Here is a 16,356-nt window from a genome sequence, read left to right as displayed (position 1 = left end):
GACTTCTTTCTAGGCAAGGGGACTGGACCTTTCACGTGTACGGACATGTGTAGTGGTGGCTGAAGAACGACCTCGGATAGCTCTTACTCAGTCATTTTCAAAGTTATTTAAGGACCTGGGTCTCCATCCACGGGCTGTCAGCACATCACTTGGCTGTAGAGTTAACCTGGCAATATGTTTGCAGGTAAGATTTTTCACTCCTTAAGGTCAAAGTTGTTTTAAGGTAATGGTTTTCCGTAAGAGGAGTTCACGGTATTTCCTTTGGCTGTTTGGTCATAGACATACTAAGAAAATGCATGTGGTACTTAAAGTTCTTGCATACACAGGTAGTAAATTTCTGCTACTTTGTCAACAATTCATCCCTCTCATGTTGCAATCATAGCATTTATTCTGCCCATGAATACAGAAATTCAGAAAAGCACCTGACAGTGACAGAACGTGTAGTCTGTACTCCAGAGCCAGTATGAAATCACGTCATGTAAACTACAGTTTCCAAGTGTTTACTTCAGTGTGTTACAAAATGGATTCCTTCTGTTCATAAAATACTTCCAACCATTACTTGTTTAACTAGATAGATATTTCCTGCACACAAGGAAAATTATTCTGCTACATCTCTTCAGTTTTGAACTCTAATCAGAAGAAAAGTCCCAAGGATAATATAGGATGTAACACGCATTCTCCAGGAATCTTTACTGAGTCATGATTTTAATAATGGAGCACTGTAGCTATCTGGTCTGAATTTCTGAATAGCATCTAGTTTTTCAACCAATGATAATTACACCAAGCAAACAGTTTTAGGTTGATCTAGAGTATATATAGTATTTTATCTTTGAGGACTTCATGTGATGAAGGTTAACTTGCCTTTTTTCAGGGTGTTCCATTTTTAATTAGTTTTGCCTTATTTCGAGTTTAAATTCATCTGGCATTAGATCCAGACATTTTTTATTCTAGAATCAGAGTCTCATTTCTGTCATGCATCTAATACACATCTTAATTTTGATAAATAGATAAAGAATCTTAACACATGCTTTGCTGATCTCTGTCTCATTTTTGTGACTCTTGATCTCTTCTGTCCTTCCAAATCTGGTTTCAGAGTTGCATACATTATTCCTGTAATAATACCATAGGTGTGCTATTCAGGTGTAATATGTTTCCTAATTTAATAATCTTTTAAATACTAAAAGAATCATCTTCTGCATTGGCAGCTGCTCTGGCTGGGAAGTTCCATATCCATTTGGTCATGTGCCATGTCTCTAACCTCTTCAAAGTCACTGTGTCCTCAGCAGGACTTGCCTATACTCTGTGTGGTCCACCCTGCATCTCAAAATTGGCAGTTACCCCTGGTTTATGTGAAGGATTTCTCATGAAGGTCACATGGTACCTGCTTTGGTGTGGAAGTCAGAACAAATCTTCTCTGTGACACTGCAAATTAGAATCTGCTATTCCTTTTCTGATTGTAAATGATAATGTTTTTTAAGCGAAAAGCCTGACAAATTGAGATTGTGGGTTCAGCGCAGAGTAGTATGTCTGTGCCTGCTTTAGCCTCTTGCCCTTTTCAGTGTTACCAGGATATGAATACAAGGAGGTGTGCCACACCTCCAGTACTGTCTGCTTTCTCTCTAAATGCAGCAGAGTACACCTCCAGCCTAGGGTGTCTTTAATTATTACTGTCAAGCATATGACAAGGCAAAGCTGAGCAAGGTTAAAAGTCATTCTGTTGCCCAGAGGTAGAGTTGTTTGGTTTGCTATTCTGTAATTGCTACCATAAATATTCTCCAGGAATAAAAAAGTTTTTAGAAAGGAGGGGAAGGAGGAAAGAGATGACATACATTCATTGGAAGCAGATCAGGATGGGGCCTGTCACTTCTCCCTTGAAGCTGTGGTGGGACTGCTTCTGAAAGACAACTCAACTTCTCTGGCTTCTGGTCCTTGGAAGGACCAGACATGAAGGATGCTTTAGATAACAAGGGCAAAATTTTAGCTGCAGAAATTTGCTTGCCACTAATGAAAATCTCAATTTTAGACGTGCACTGATCTCTGGATGGTTAATGGTGGTTGCTTCACATATAATTCCTTAATTCAGGACAAGTAATAAAATCAGGGGATAACACTAAGCGGCAGTAAGCCAGTTGAAATACCAAAGTGTGGCCTGTTGGAAGTAACATTGTGCTTGTTCTGCCTGGGATTTAATGTTTTTCATAGCAGCCTGTGGGGAGCTGTATTTTCAGTTTGTGACTGAACGGTATTGGGAGCACACCAGTGGCTGGGCTCTTGCTGACCAGCCCTGCACAGCTTCAGGCCTGTCCCTATTTCTCTCTGTGCCCCCTGCACAATCACCCCACTGCCCTCTAGCAAGCAGGCTGAAGGAGAAAGAAGCTGGCAAGCAACACAGCCAGGAAATCTGTCCCCAGCTGACCTGGGATATTCCATACCACATAATGTCATGCTCAGCATTAAAGAAAAAGAGTGATTGGTCTTCCAAAGTAGTCATTGCTCAGAGACTGGCTGGGAATCGTTCTGCTCAAGGGGGGTGATGAGTGATTGCTTTTGCATCACTTGGGTTTTTCTCTTTCCTTCACTCTTTAAACTCTCTTCATCTTGACCTGTGGATTTTCTCACTTTTGCTCTTCCTATGCTTTCCCTGTCCCACAGGGAGCTTAGTGGGTCCTGACCTGCTGACTGGGTTAACCCACTGCAAACATGCAGGAAACCTGACTACACTCAGAAAAACTGGGAGTCCTAATCAGCATGGAGTCAGGCTGGATTATGGCTTGGCTGTGTATATCTGTCTTTTGATTGTGTTTTACTCCTTAGCTGAAGATTGCTTCTTAGATGGTTCTTTACAGAAATTCTTGAAAGAGCTGTTAAATCAAACTGTAAAGTGGCTAAATCTCTGAAGGAATATTGTTAACAATAGTGCCTATGGATTTAGGAACAGCACAGAATGAGAGCCTTGAGTGAGATGATTAAACAGCCTGGCTGATTGCATAGCTTAATGTCAGGCTTTGTTGAGTTCTATCTATTAAGATATGGCATCTCAGTCCATAGGACAAACTAAAAGCCAAACACTGCGTAAAAGAGTGGTGTGGCTGGAATGGAGAAAAGCCATTTGAGGACAGGCTATATGTAGCAACATTATCCTCCCAAGCAGAATTGTTTTTGAAGCATTTGAGCTGAGGCTCATTTGGCAAGTTTTAAAGGTGTTTGAAAAATTACTAAAGGTTTTACTTGCAAGCATCACCACAAAACATGTCATTTTGGTGGAGAATATAGAGGCTTGCGTGTTTTGAAGCATCTGGCAGTAGATATTGCCAGGGACTGGATACTGAATTAGATTGAATGCTCTTTCCAAACTTTCTGGAAGTTTATGGATAGTATTATTCCAGAATAGCTTGTGGGCTATTCTGTTTTCTCAGCTGAGGAATAAATTAAATTTTAATCCTTCATCTACGATATTCCTGCAATTAGTATTGTCTCCAACATGTTCCAGAAATGGGTTATGATTTCTGGATTCTTCACACTGCATAAAACTACTTCTCAAGATGTCTGAGTCAATAGCATCTGCTTTTGCTTTTTTGCCTCCAAGTTATGTCATCTATGAGATCAGCACGTGATTCCTGGAACAGCCTCTTCCACAGGGATGATGGTGATCCAGCCTGTTCTGCAGTGTTTCTAAAATATGTATCTACTACCTTTCTAAACATATCTCAGTATTCAGCTACTGACCCTTACCAGCAAAAAAAGCCTATCCAGGTTTCTTCTCTGTGGGCTACCTCTAATACAACTTGGATATTATCTTTGATATCTTCTTGATTTCCAATTTTTTGGGCAAATCCAAGACTCAAAGGGAAAGGTATCCTGATTTTTTCAGAAAGCTTTACAGTTCATCTCTCCAAACAGAAGAGGAGGAAGGTGTATATGTACACATGTCTGTGTCTGTGTGTGTGTGTATCAGAATTTAACATTTTATTAAAGATTACCTTGAAAAGGAAATCATTGTGATAATCTCTTTGGTACAAAAGAGTTTTTGTCTACCAAATTACCTTAATTTCCAGGTTGTGATCACTGGCAGACTAATTCATTGTCATTTGTATTCATTTCCTGAGAGGAAATTTAGTATGTTTTCTTTGATGTAGTAATTTTGGACTAGATTTCTAGAGATGTGCGTTTGAAAATAAATAATTCCCTTCATCTTTAGGCACTTAAATACTATTAATATCTGACCTTTTATGGCTGTATAGTCACAGATAATGGTCCAGGGATTAGTGAGACGAAAAGATTGCATCTAGCATATTTTAGTTCTCATTAACTAGCATCTTAGCATTCGAGAGAGAGAGAGAAAAATAGATATGAAAAGTAGCTGGTTTCTTACAACAGCACAGATGGTTCTCTAGGATTTTAGCTGATTTCCATTTAAACACTTGGAATAAATATTTTCATTTTATTCAACCTGCTACTCAAATTCAATTGAGGGAAAACTTCTAGAAGTTGTTAATTTTCCTTAGTTAACTCTGAAAATGTACTAACAAATCTCTCCAAGCTAAGGAGTGCAGGATTTATCTTGCTTATTTTCTAGCTCCTCTAACTGAGACTTCAAGGTGAAGTGAGTTATCCTATATCCATCAATAGTCAATGGAATCACAGAAATACTTCAAGAGACATCTCAGGTGCCCATCTGGAGATGGGATCCATCACCATCAGGAAATGATTCTCACTTTTCTTCTTTAATGGCTGAAGTTACATGAAATGAACCCTTTCCTCCCAGTCTAGCAAAGGAATCTTTGTTACTCAGTTAAGGGCATAAAGATAATATTTCTTTTCACTTAGTGACAGATCACAGTCTCTGAGGATCTTCCATATTAAAAGTAATAAAAGGTAGGTCTGCAAAGAGTGCCACAGGAGACCGTGCACTGTGTCAGAGGTATGATTCACACTTAGCAATGTACTGCAGCTCTGGGTGAGCTCCCTCAGATTCTGTTTTCCCACCTTTGCTATGAGTCATGCCATGAAGCTCTTTTCACAGCTTCAGCCAAGGTGCTTGCATAGATGACATTGCCAAAAGCACACCAAAAATTCCTTTTCTGAGCATCACTGGAACAGAAGCAGACTCGGAGCAAACACTGAGGCCACATCCTTAGGTAGTTAAATAAAACAAAAAAAACCCAATTATTTTCAAATTCTTAGGATTTCTTATAGGCTACTTCCAGGCTTTTAACTCTGGAGAGAGAAGTAGGGGAGAGCATGCAGCTTGGCCTTTGACTTGAGGGGAGATTAGGTATGCACTGAATCCTGGCATGTGCTCAGCCCTACAGCTGACTTGTTGGGGTGGTCCTTCAAGCAGTTTGGACCTGCAGTCAGAGAATAAAAGCCTGGCAGAATGCTGAGGTTTGCTCAGACCAGGGATGGTTCACCGGTGGCATCTTGTGCATGGGCAGAGATTTATTTAGTCCAAGAGGTATGACTTATGATATACTCATTTTCAGACAGAAAATACTGTATGTCCCATTATGTTTTCTTGAATGCTACCAGGCATGTCCTAAGTAAATATCAGATACTCCAGAAGTTATGTTGTTTTTTTTCTCTGTTACCAGCATAACAGATGCTCTCTGTCTCTCAAAATAAACATGCACAGAAAAATTGAGTCAGTCATTCTGGTCTTGGCTTAGACTCTGCTTCCTTTGGAATACTTTTCAGACTATTCCAGCTGCAACTGGCCACAGAAGGATGTTGCTGATAATTCAGCTGCTGTTTCTCAAGCCATTCTGTAGTTAAAAGCCATATGAAGCTCTGGTACTCGCAAAGTCCTTTCTTGGACCTGCAGTATAGTCACAGGCAATGAATTATGTAACTGCTGGATTTCAGTAATTCTCCTACTTTCTTGCAGTTACACTGCAGTTTTCTGCCTTGATTATTAGTAATACCATTTTGGGGCATCAATGCAATGAGCAGATCCATCCTATTTTTGTTAAATATTTCATCTTCCTTTGCATCTAAAATAAACCTGTCTTAAGATGCTGCTGTGGCAGCTTCCTGCAGTCTTTAACTCTGCTGGCATTCAAAAGTCTGGTGAGAGGAATGTGGGATGCCAGGGCTTTCAGAGCTGTTTGTTTTCACAAGTTGTAGGGCAAATCCCACAGCAGCCATCTGGTGTTAGGTACTCCACGTGATTGTAGTGCCTTAGGACTAGTCACCACTGAGGATTTTTTGTCTCTTTGCTGAGTTATCAGTCATGGTGAAGAGCTGATGGGTTTTTATAAGCTTTTAATTTTACTGTTCTTTATATGTATTACACTGTTTGCCATAACAAATAGCAATGGAGACTTATTGGGCTCTGAAGTTATTACATTTATTTATTATCTTCCAGTAGTTAGATTATGCACCAAGCCTTGATTTTATTTCACTTTAGGATCAGGTTAATCCGTATGCAAGAAGGTATAAGTATCTTTCTCTGTTGTATATTAATTTCATTTTTCTTTTCCAAAAAGAGAGCTTACTTTTAATTTCCAGATGACATCACTTACAAATTTCTGTTGCTAGTAAAACAGCAGACCTGGAATTCTCAATGGAATAAAGTGCATTAAAATAGGAAGGCCATAATGTTTAATGACTTCAAAAACAAAAACAACAATAACAAAAAAAAAAAAAAAAAATCAGTATGCTAGACACGTGTTTTCCACTAACAACATTGTCTGTAGTGTCCTAAAACCATTTAAGTCTGTTTGTCCAAGGTTAGCAGTCTACAGCTGTCTCTTCTGTTGCTCTACTAAAATGTTGACACCTCATTTTTTACTTTTTTTAACCTTTAATGGTATAATGGTTAATTTGTAAAATTCCTGTATTTGACATTGTTTTTCTTTTTATTTTACTCCCTGCTTTTTGCATTCTCCTCTTTTTTTTCTCCCACCCTTCATTCCCATTTTTTATTATTATTATTTTCGTCTTGTGTTACCTTCTTTCCTTCTCTCCTTCATCCCTGCTATTCCTGCTGCTATAGCCTCACAGGCTGGGGAAGCTGGCCGAGCAGGTAGGGGATTTTCATGTTCCCTCAATACCCACCTATCAGCTTCCAACAGTGGGACAGACTAGAAATTGAGTCTGGAGATTTGGGGATTTTCAGATCCTTCTATAAAATTATAAATAAGTCCAGTAGAGCTATAACTGGATTCAGGTTTCATCAAACGTTAGATGTCCATTGTAACTATTTCATTCATGCTGAAAATTATAAATTCCATAGTGACTGTCTTTGATTTTCAAACTTGACTGTTTCCATTATTTTACAAATCAAATCAGCTTTGATTTTATTTTTAAAGATAACCAATTTTTCCTTGGTTTTGGTTTTTTTCTTTTCAACATTGCATATATTTCAAATAAGTTCTCCACTCAGCGCTAGTCTGTTACACTGCTGAGTTTACCAGTAGACTGAGAATCGTGTCGTTAATAGCTAGAGAGGATATTGTACCTTGTATTGTGTATAATAAGCTAAAGAGGCTAACATGCATGTGCAGCTCTGTTACTCCTGTTCTCCTCTGGTGGTGGGTGATGATCAGTACCTGTTCAGTAAGTATCAATTGGTGGTGGTAACACTTCCCCCTTGTAGATACAAAAATTAGGTATTTGTGGGTCTGGGTTGCAGCTTTTAGTGCTCAAAAATTTTTGGAACAATCAGCCAGCATTGCTAGAAATGTAAAATTTAGCCCTAGACATTCCTCGTGTGAAGAATTATATTCTACAATGTATCCCAAATGGGACAGAAATCACTAGGAGTTCATATTGCCTGCTGGTTTAAGTAGTAGGCGTCTAAATAACTGGTAAAGGAGTTTATGCATCTGGAGTTTGCCGGGTTTAGGAGAATTCCTCTGCTCAAAAGAAAACTTCCAACGTGCCAGTGTTCCAGAACAAAGCCGTGCTTTTCTTCTAGCTTTGTGCTTAGAAGTAGCATGGGGTCTGCAGCAGAGAAGAGAGCCCTAGCCTGGAGCATTGAGCATTCACATGATGTTCAGTGGTGATGAGTTTGAAGTTTTGGATAAGGGCAGATCATAGCAGGCTGCAAAACTGCAGAAAAGCTGTGGGTGGAAAGGCCTAAAGACTGCATCATCTCTGCATGAAAGGAAACTAAAATTAGTCTGCCTCTTTTCAAGTAACTAAATATTGTGACATAAAGCAAGGGCTTAAATTATGCAGTGGAAGACTAAAAAGGATCAGAATAATTTCTTAACAGACCTTCAGTCCAGATTGGTTCATGTCATGCGTGCTACCTTTACTATCTTTAGCTTCAAGTATATTCTCTGTTGCATGTATGGAAGACTCTCAGTAAACCATGCTTCACGTTCCTGACCATGTGCTTCTGCCATTAAACGGTGTCTCCTCAGCAATTTCCGCCTTCCTTTATATGGCAAAACATGTTTAACATTTTTTGTATGTATCCATGTGCTGATTACTTGGCCTTTTGTAGCAAATAAAACCTCTGTTGACATGTGTTGGTTAAGTAGTCTGACTGCTTGATGTTTTTCTGAACTCCAAGGTGACAAGTACCTCATGGTAGGTATGTTTCCAGTGCTTGTTCTGATTCTGTAAAGCTGAGCTTTGATTGATGAATACCTTAAATATAACTTGTCATTTGATTAGCATAATTAGCACTGAAATGAATGTTTGGTTATTTGGGGGTAAAACTCTTTTCTCCTCCCAGCTGTCAGGTTCTGATTAGCTGATGTTGTTGTTTACAGGGAACATCTGGACCAGATCCCACCACAGTGTATGTTGATATGAGGGCACTGAGGCATGACAGGTCGGAACCACCTTTTTCTTTTTTCTCTAATACACACAATTAACAGAGTTTCTAGCAAGAAAGCTGCTTACAGCACACCTCACGGACCCTGGAAACCATTGCAAATCTCATAAATAATTTGTGTTGACTCCTACCAGCAAGCAAACATAGACATTTGTATTGGTTAATTAATTTTACCATTGATAAAACTGAGGCATCTGACATCACTACTGCAATGACTAACAAGATTCCTTGCCTTTATTGCCATCAGAATTTCATGACACTTGTATTCAGGGGGTGCAGCCTGGCCAGGCTCAATGGGCTGGAGTCCTGTTGAGCCTTTCAGTTTCACAGAGGTGTTTCTCCTGGCTTGGAAGCTGTTTGCCTGTCAGGAGATAATGGTGGGGTTTGCTGTGCAGTTCTTAATTCTGCAGGATTACAAGGAGATGGATTATTTGCTTCAGTCACTGTGAGCAACCACATTCTGTAGTTGTGGGTATTTTTCAGTTCCATCTTGAGTGTTAGATATGTATACAAGTAGTGAGAATCAAATGTGTCACTTAGCGGTTGGAGGCAAGCTTGAGATCTCAGGTGTGATTTTAAGAAATACCCATGCACATATATTTCTGCTTCCCAACACTCTGGTCATGAGTCTCTTTACAGAACTGTAACAAACCAAGAAGTTTTCTAGGAACTCTGGAAAAGTGAACATTTGATTAGCAGTCCTGGTTCCCTTAAAAAATCATTATCCAAATAGGGAGTTTCTTTGTTCTTTTTCTTTTATCCTTCTTAAAAGCTTAACAAATAATTTACCCCCCCCCCCCCCAGCTTTGCCTCTATCAGAGTGACCATTTCAGCTTGCTGAGTACAAACTTCAGGGTACTGCAGGCCCAAGTTACCCACTGGGTAGTTAGGGCAGATAGGCATGTAGGTATTTTCTTGTTGCACATGGAGTTTGACAGGTAGAAGAAAGGAGCTGAAGATGTTTGACTCAGGATTTCTTCATTCCTTTTGCAGACAATGATTCCAATAATAACAGTTATGTTTGATTTGTCCTTTGTAACATTACTGTCTGCATAACCCAGCCACAGAAATTTGGTGTTCCTGGCCCAGCAACTGAGTAGTGTGGAGACAGAGTCCACAGTCATACTCAACCCAGAAAAGAAAAAAGGCCTTTTCTGTAGACAGAGAATGTAATATTCACAGTCAGTAAAAATCAGAAATTATAAAAAAATACATTTAAAGAAAGGAATTAAGATTTACTGTTCATAAAAATTGCATAAACCATGGGTATACACTATTTCCCTGCCTTGGCACGTCATTGAGAAGTAGGCATCATTATCAAGATCAGGCTTTGCAGTGTGTTAATTTATATTTAGTGACTAGTTCCACAGAACATGAAAGATGATCTTTAGAGCTGGTTCTAATATTGTGGTAATGTAGATTTTAATTTGATGGTTTAAAGCTGTGCCTCATTTACCCAATCCTGTGGAATTTAGAATTAGATTAGTGGGTCATAAATTGAAGGAGAAAACAACTCTATTTGACATAGTCACTTCACACTTGCTGTTTTTAACCATTTTAGTGGAACTGAATGTGCCTATTACATAGCAGTATCTGAAAGATTCCTGTAAACATCTATGAGACCATAGAGTAGCAACCCACAGAGTGTTTGCAGGCCAGCTGGTCCCCCAACATTATGAACATTTTAAACTGTACAGTTAATGTGAGAAAATATTTTTCGTAATTTGTATTTTAGAAGATATTTTTCAGGTTTTGAAACAGACTGAACTTTTTTTTTCTTTACATGATAACGCTCTCTAGTTGCTTCAAAAAACAGCTGTAGTTCATCTCTTTAAGATTATTCAAATCCTGTTCACATCCATAGAAATTAATAATCAGTTTCGATACAACTATTTCAAGCTCATCCGGTAATTACGTGCTCGCACGCTTCACAGCTTATGAAAATGTCATTTTCTTGTAGGCATTTAGGTCAAAATACCTGTGCTAGGTACACTCTGTGTGGAGATCTAGGGCTGGTTGTTTGACCAAACTAGATGTTTCTTTCCTCCCAGCTCTCCCTGGATTTGGGTGGTTTGTTTCATAGGTCAGGGTGGAGGTTTCTAAACACCTTTTTGTGCATGTCCCTGTCTGGTTTGGAGCTAACAGCCCATTGGCTCAGCTTCTGGGTCTCTGGCCATAGAACTGGGCTTACCTGGAGCTTCAGGAAACTTGTACCAAGGGGTGCAACCATTTGGTCAGTTCTGACACTGGAAAAAGGTTTGACTGCCTGGCTGTGAGCATCTGGTGCAGTTCTAAATGCTCCAGCTTCTCAAGTAGTGTCTCACATGGACTCACATTGTATTTGTTAGCCCTGAGGAGTGTCCCGGGCACCCCGAGCTGTCTCAAATGGCATTAGACACCTATTTTTGGGATCTGAGTAGCACAAAAAGCAAGAATATACAACTCTGGCTTGCTGTTGGTAACAGGATACCAGTACCATTGTACTCTGCATTTTACTGATTTTCTACAAATCAGAGTGTCTCAGGATGGCCTGAGGAAAGAGTGAGCAAAGACAGGCAAGTCCCCCACAGGCTTTTAGTGAAAAACAGAAGACTCCTGAGTTACCTACCAGGTGTGTGCTGTGCCCCTGCAGTGCAGAGCAGTGCAGCTCACAGAGGTTACAGAGGTTAACTCAGCTCCAAAGGACAGAGTAGGTGGATTGATGCTTCCCAGCACAGCACAGAGGCTCCTGGCTGCTGCCTCCTTGTGCAGCTCAGGCTGTGCCCAGGGGCATCCTCAGGGAGGGATGGGCTGCAGAGCTCCAGGTGGGAGCAGCTGCTGAGGTCACTGCTGCATTTCTCTGCCTCTGGGAAAGCAATTCTATTCCTCCTCCCTTGCAAAGGAGGAAAATAAATTGAATAAATATATACATATTCTTGTCCCGCTTCTAAAGGCCTGGTTGTCAGGCTGTTCCATCATATTATTGACCAGTCATGCTCTCCTCAGAAAGCTTTTCAAGTGGTTAAGCACAAGATGCCTGAATATGCTAAAGCTGAGAAGTGCTTGGAAGATAAAAAAGGGAGAGAGTGAGAGACCCTTTTCTCATCAGGCCAAACACCATGTACCTGAAAGACGGTGGCTTTTACAACATTTGCAGCCTTTCATGCCAGTAAATATGTAAGTTTTAAGCCCAAGCATCCCTTGTATCTGGACTGTTCTAAAACAATGTGTACATGTGTTTCAAAAATGTCCAGCAAAAAACACATTTCTGATATTAAAATAAAAATTTCACAGCTTGTTCATCCTTAACAGCAGTTTAGGTTTTGGTAAAAAAAACTATTTATTGGCAAAACAAACCAATTCATGAAACTGAGAATAAACAAAAATAAATCTTTCTTTCCCATCAATAGGGTAAAAATGTTTTCGAGTGTTCTGCAGCAGGTCAGGCTGGATTCACAAAAGTTTCGGTATATTTGTAAACATCCTAAACCATATTTTTTAGACTCATTCAAAATTATTTTCAAAATGTTAACTTTTTAATCTGATACTACCTAATTTGAAATTACCTTGAATTTGAAACTAGCAGGTATGAATTAGAAATAAAATTACATTAAAAATATTGAAATATTTTTACTGCTTTGAATTGTTTCTCAATTTTTTACATAAGTGTTTCTTTGCCTGGGTATCTGCACCTTTCATATTCTAAATGTTTTATTGAGAATTTCTTCAGAAATTTTAAATAGTGAGCTAAAAGATCCATCTGGTGACAGCTGAGGGAGATCAGTGGTCTTCTCCTGAAGTTGAAACTTGATGCAAATCCTGTAAAGATAAACATCCCCTTTCATCCTAATATTCTCTTCTATATCAAAACCTTATCCATAAAAAAAAAAAAAAAAAAAAAAAAAAAAAAAAAAAAAAACCAAAAAAAAAACCCCAAAAAAAGCCAAAAAAACCCACAAAAAACAAAACAAAACAAACAAACAAAAAAAACCCCACCACCCACTGTTCTGCCCTAAGCTGAGCAAGGAAAGATCTACTTTGATACTGTAGTTTATTTTTAAAAGGATAAGAAAAAAAAAAAATGAAACATATTAGTTGGAATCTGTCTACCCCCAAAAGCAGATAAAAATGTCACCAGTCTTCTTGTTCAGCAGCAGATAGGGACAGATTAGGAGCTTTGATGTAGTGGAGGCTCAGACTCCCAGGGGGAGAGAGCCACTAACCAAGTCACAAATGTATTGATGAAGATTTAGATACCATTTTGCATGCATTTGTCATAGTTCCCCCTTATTTTGACTACAAATTATATTTAAACTGTTTATTGAACTGCATTGACATTTTGTATCAAATTGGGCAAGAATGAAGACTTTCAGCCAGTGCTGGTAAACACCATTTTCTATTTTATTTGATGCCATCTCTAGTTCTGCACATGCAGGCATCCTTTCCCATCATGTCCTTCTTATCCTGTCTTCAGACTTCAGTATACCCTTTGGTGAAATAATGGGTGCATTAAATGATCTTTTAAATTATTCAGTTTCATCTAGTTAAGTCTGTAGGGTAATAAAGATGGAAAAATTAATTTATCAAACTCTTTTGTGGTTTACTAGAGTTCCTTTTGAGTACATGTAATGGTGAGCTGCTGGGATAGACAGACATGGTGAGGCAGCTGGCACCAAAGAGGGACTCAAATCCAGGTGTAGGATATTGCCAAACAGACCACAAGCACGAAGATGTATTTGGGTTCAAGTTATTAATTTTATAGTCTGGCTATTATTCAATTTGTGGGTTGTGATATCCAGAGTCTTTCACTGAAATGCTCCCAATCATTAGAACAATTATTTTAACCTGATTACCCTCTTTATTAAACAAGCAGTCTGTGGAGCTGTACAAAATAGGTGTCTTTTCCCATGTGGCCACTGACACCTTCTTGGACTGATGCAAATTATTGTAGCTCTCAAAAAGAAATTACCTTGTATATACTTAGTCTGTCATTAGCAGACTTGATTTCTTAGGAGGTCATTTGTGTGTTGTGCTAACAATAATAAGCAAGTCTTACTTTTAGTTTTGGATTCTGAGAGTATTCAGAGATCTCTGAACTTCCTTCAGACTTGCTCAGACATTGTCTCCCTGACAAAGGTGTTTTCAGAGGATGGAAATTTTGAATCTCATTCCTCAAGAAAAGAAAAGAACACTTGTAACGTTTCAAAGAAATGAGAAAACAGTTACTTAGGATTTATTTGTATAGATTGCTTATACACTGAGCCCAGTCTCAAATCCAGGCTCTGTCAAAAGGAATCAGTAAAGGCTTTGGCTTCATTTTAATGTATTCCAGCATTTCAGACTTCATGCAAGAGCAGAAAAATAGCCTTTTATTGTGGCTGTCAATTGTTTATCTTTCTTGCATTTTACTGAAACTTTCATGTTATGTATACATTGTTTGGGGTAATACCAAACAGCAAAGCCACAGGAGTTTTTTTCCCTCATTCTCAAACATTTCTCCTCCATCCACCTTGAAAAATACTTTTATTAAAGGGTTACCATACATAACTCCTTAGCTGAGTTTTTAGCTGAGCTGTAGCCACAGCAGGGCTCTGTAGCACAGCCACGGTGTGGAGGGGAACCATTTTATATTCACACAGGAGGGAGAAGAGAAAGGGGGAGATGTGTCAGAAGGAGACTTGCTAATAGCTAGTGACAGTGAAATAGTTATCTTTTGTGAAAATTTAATTGATTAATCCTGTTTGAAAGCCATTTGCCAATGGTAGCAAAAGAGAAACTTTGAGGAGTGCTCCCTTGATGCTGGGAGGGGGAGCAGGGCTTTTCCAGCTCCTGCAATGGGTTACAGCATACAGAACCCAGAAAATCACAGTCCTCATTGTTCAGTGTGTAGGGTCCAAAGGGCTGGTTAAAATCCATCACTACCCTCTGTGACACCCAGCCAGCATTTCCCTTGCACTGAGATTCTGTAGGCAGAGGGCATGGGTTGTTTTGAGGTGTAAAGTTCCACGTACCTGGTGAACTGTTCAAAACAGACCTCCCATGTCATTGTCCTCAGAGTGCTTTAGACACATTAAACCCATTTTGCAAATGGAATTGTCAAGTGCTACCTCCAGCAGTGCCATTCCTGTCACCCTGAGCTTCAGGGATATTCTCATATGGGTGGCTCCAATTCCAAGTTCCACACATCAGCCATACTTTGTTGTAATTGTTGCTTTAGCTGCTTGGATTTTATTTTTGTCATCACCGAAACAGTTTTTTCATGAAAGTGAAAAGATTCACACTCCTATGGACTCAGTAGAAGTAACTCAGCTGGGAGAAGGGCCTGAGGTCTTTAAAATAAAAAACCTGAGTCTCTCAAAGATTTAAGTACAAAAATGAATGATTCAGTTTGGTTTTGAGGAGTCTTTGTAGAACCGCCTGGCTTTTAGGCATTTTGCCTATTAGCTTTCAGAATCTTATTTGTGAGTATAAGCTGTTTGTCATGGTACTGGCAAAACCCTCCTTCTTCATGTTTTTCCTCAGGAGAAGATAGAGTCTTGGCCTTTTAGCAGTATTGTGCTTTCTTCCTGCCATGCAAACACTGCTGTCTCAAAAATCCCCTTGGCGTTGTTTCTGATCTATGGGAAACAAATCTCCCAGAAAGAAAAGTTAATTTGGGCTGATAAGCATCATGTGAACACTTTCAGTTCTGGCTTAGAGAACTCCCAGTCTGTCTAGAGAGGAAGAAAGGCTCTCTCTTGCTGTTCTGACTGCATCAGGAGACCAACTTGTTTAATCTCTGTACACTGAATAGTCAGTGATTAGGAATAAAGCTGGTGGCCTGGGAAACTGAAGAGGAGCAAATATTGTTGAAGAAATTGTACTGTTTACACGTGAGGATCCAGAGTTACAGCCAAATTTGTAAATGTACCTTTAAAGAGCTTTGAGAGATGCCTCATGTTTCCAGGCATAGCATGACTTCTGTGCAGGGCAGAAGAAAGGGAGAAATGTCCAAAAACTAGAGGGGTGGGAGCCATACCAAGTAATTTTTGTGCTTTCTAAGGCAAGATTACTCGTTGCTAAAGTATTTCCTCCCTTGACACAAGCCCATTTCTTCCTTGATAAAGTCATCTTCAAAAGAAAAACATATCATGATTTTAGTGGAACAGGACAATAAGAGTTGGCTCCAAATCTGGTTTTTGAGACACGATGTGGTTTAGCATAGTTTAACTATAAATCAAAGAATTCCAGTTATATTTCCCTGGAGGGCTTAGGGGAAAGAGAATACTGTCTTGTGTACCAAGTAAGGCAAAGACAAAGGGAGAACAAAAATCTGTAGCTTTCCAGGAAGGTGGGTGTGCTGCAGTTGTACAGTTATTATGCTACTATTTGCAAGTTACATTTGCACATATTCTTCAAGTATGAGTAAAAGAACTAAATGAAAAATGGCTCCATTTTTTTTTACAAAACAGTTTTGAGTGTAACAATAATTTCACTGAAATTATAAAATTTCAGTAAAATTATTGGGATTTTCACTGCTTATTAGATTTTCAACTTATTAAAATACACAAACATATTTATTCCTGAAGAGTGTGTGACACTGTTAAAAA

The 16,356-nt window shown here is 39.1% G+C and overlaps 1 protein-coding gene across 5 annotated transcripts in view; it reads left to right on the top strand.

Annotated features, from left to right (window-relative positions):
* The window catches only part of DIP2C (disco interacting protein 2 homolog C), a 317,783-nt gene that overhangs the window by 281,555 nt on the left and 19,872 nt on the right, over positions 1-16,356 (top strand). For 3 of the 5 annotated variants that reach the window (XM_083871324.1, XM_083871322.1, XM_083871321.1), the window contains 3 exons: positions 14-184; positions 6,995-7,024; positions 8,724-8,785. In XM_083871324.1, coding sequence (XP_083727450.1) covers positions 14-184; positions 6,995-7,024; positions 8,724-8,785 — 263 coding nt within the window. The remainder of the gene's footprint in view (positions 1-13; positions 185-6,994; positions 7,025-8,723; positions 8,786-16,356) is intronic. The other 2 variants (XM_083871325.1, XM_083871323.1) reach the window with 1 other exon arrangement.

The sequence above is a fragment of the Zosterops lateralis genome (genome assembly GCF_965231275.1).
Source record: "Zosterops lateralis genome assembly, chromosome: 1".
Lineage (NCBI taxonomy): Eukaryota > Metazoa > Chordata > Aves > Passeriformes > Zosteropidae > Zosterops > Zosterops lateralis.
Note: the sequence above shows the minus strand (reverse complement) of the source record. Positions and strands in the feature narration are given on the sequence as shown.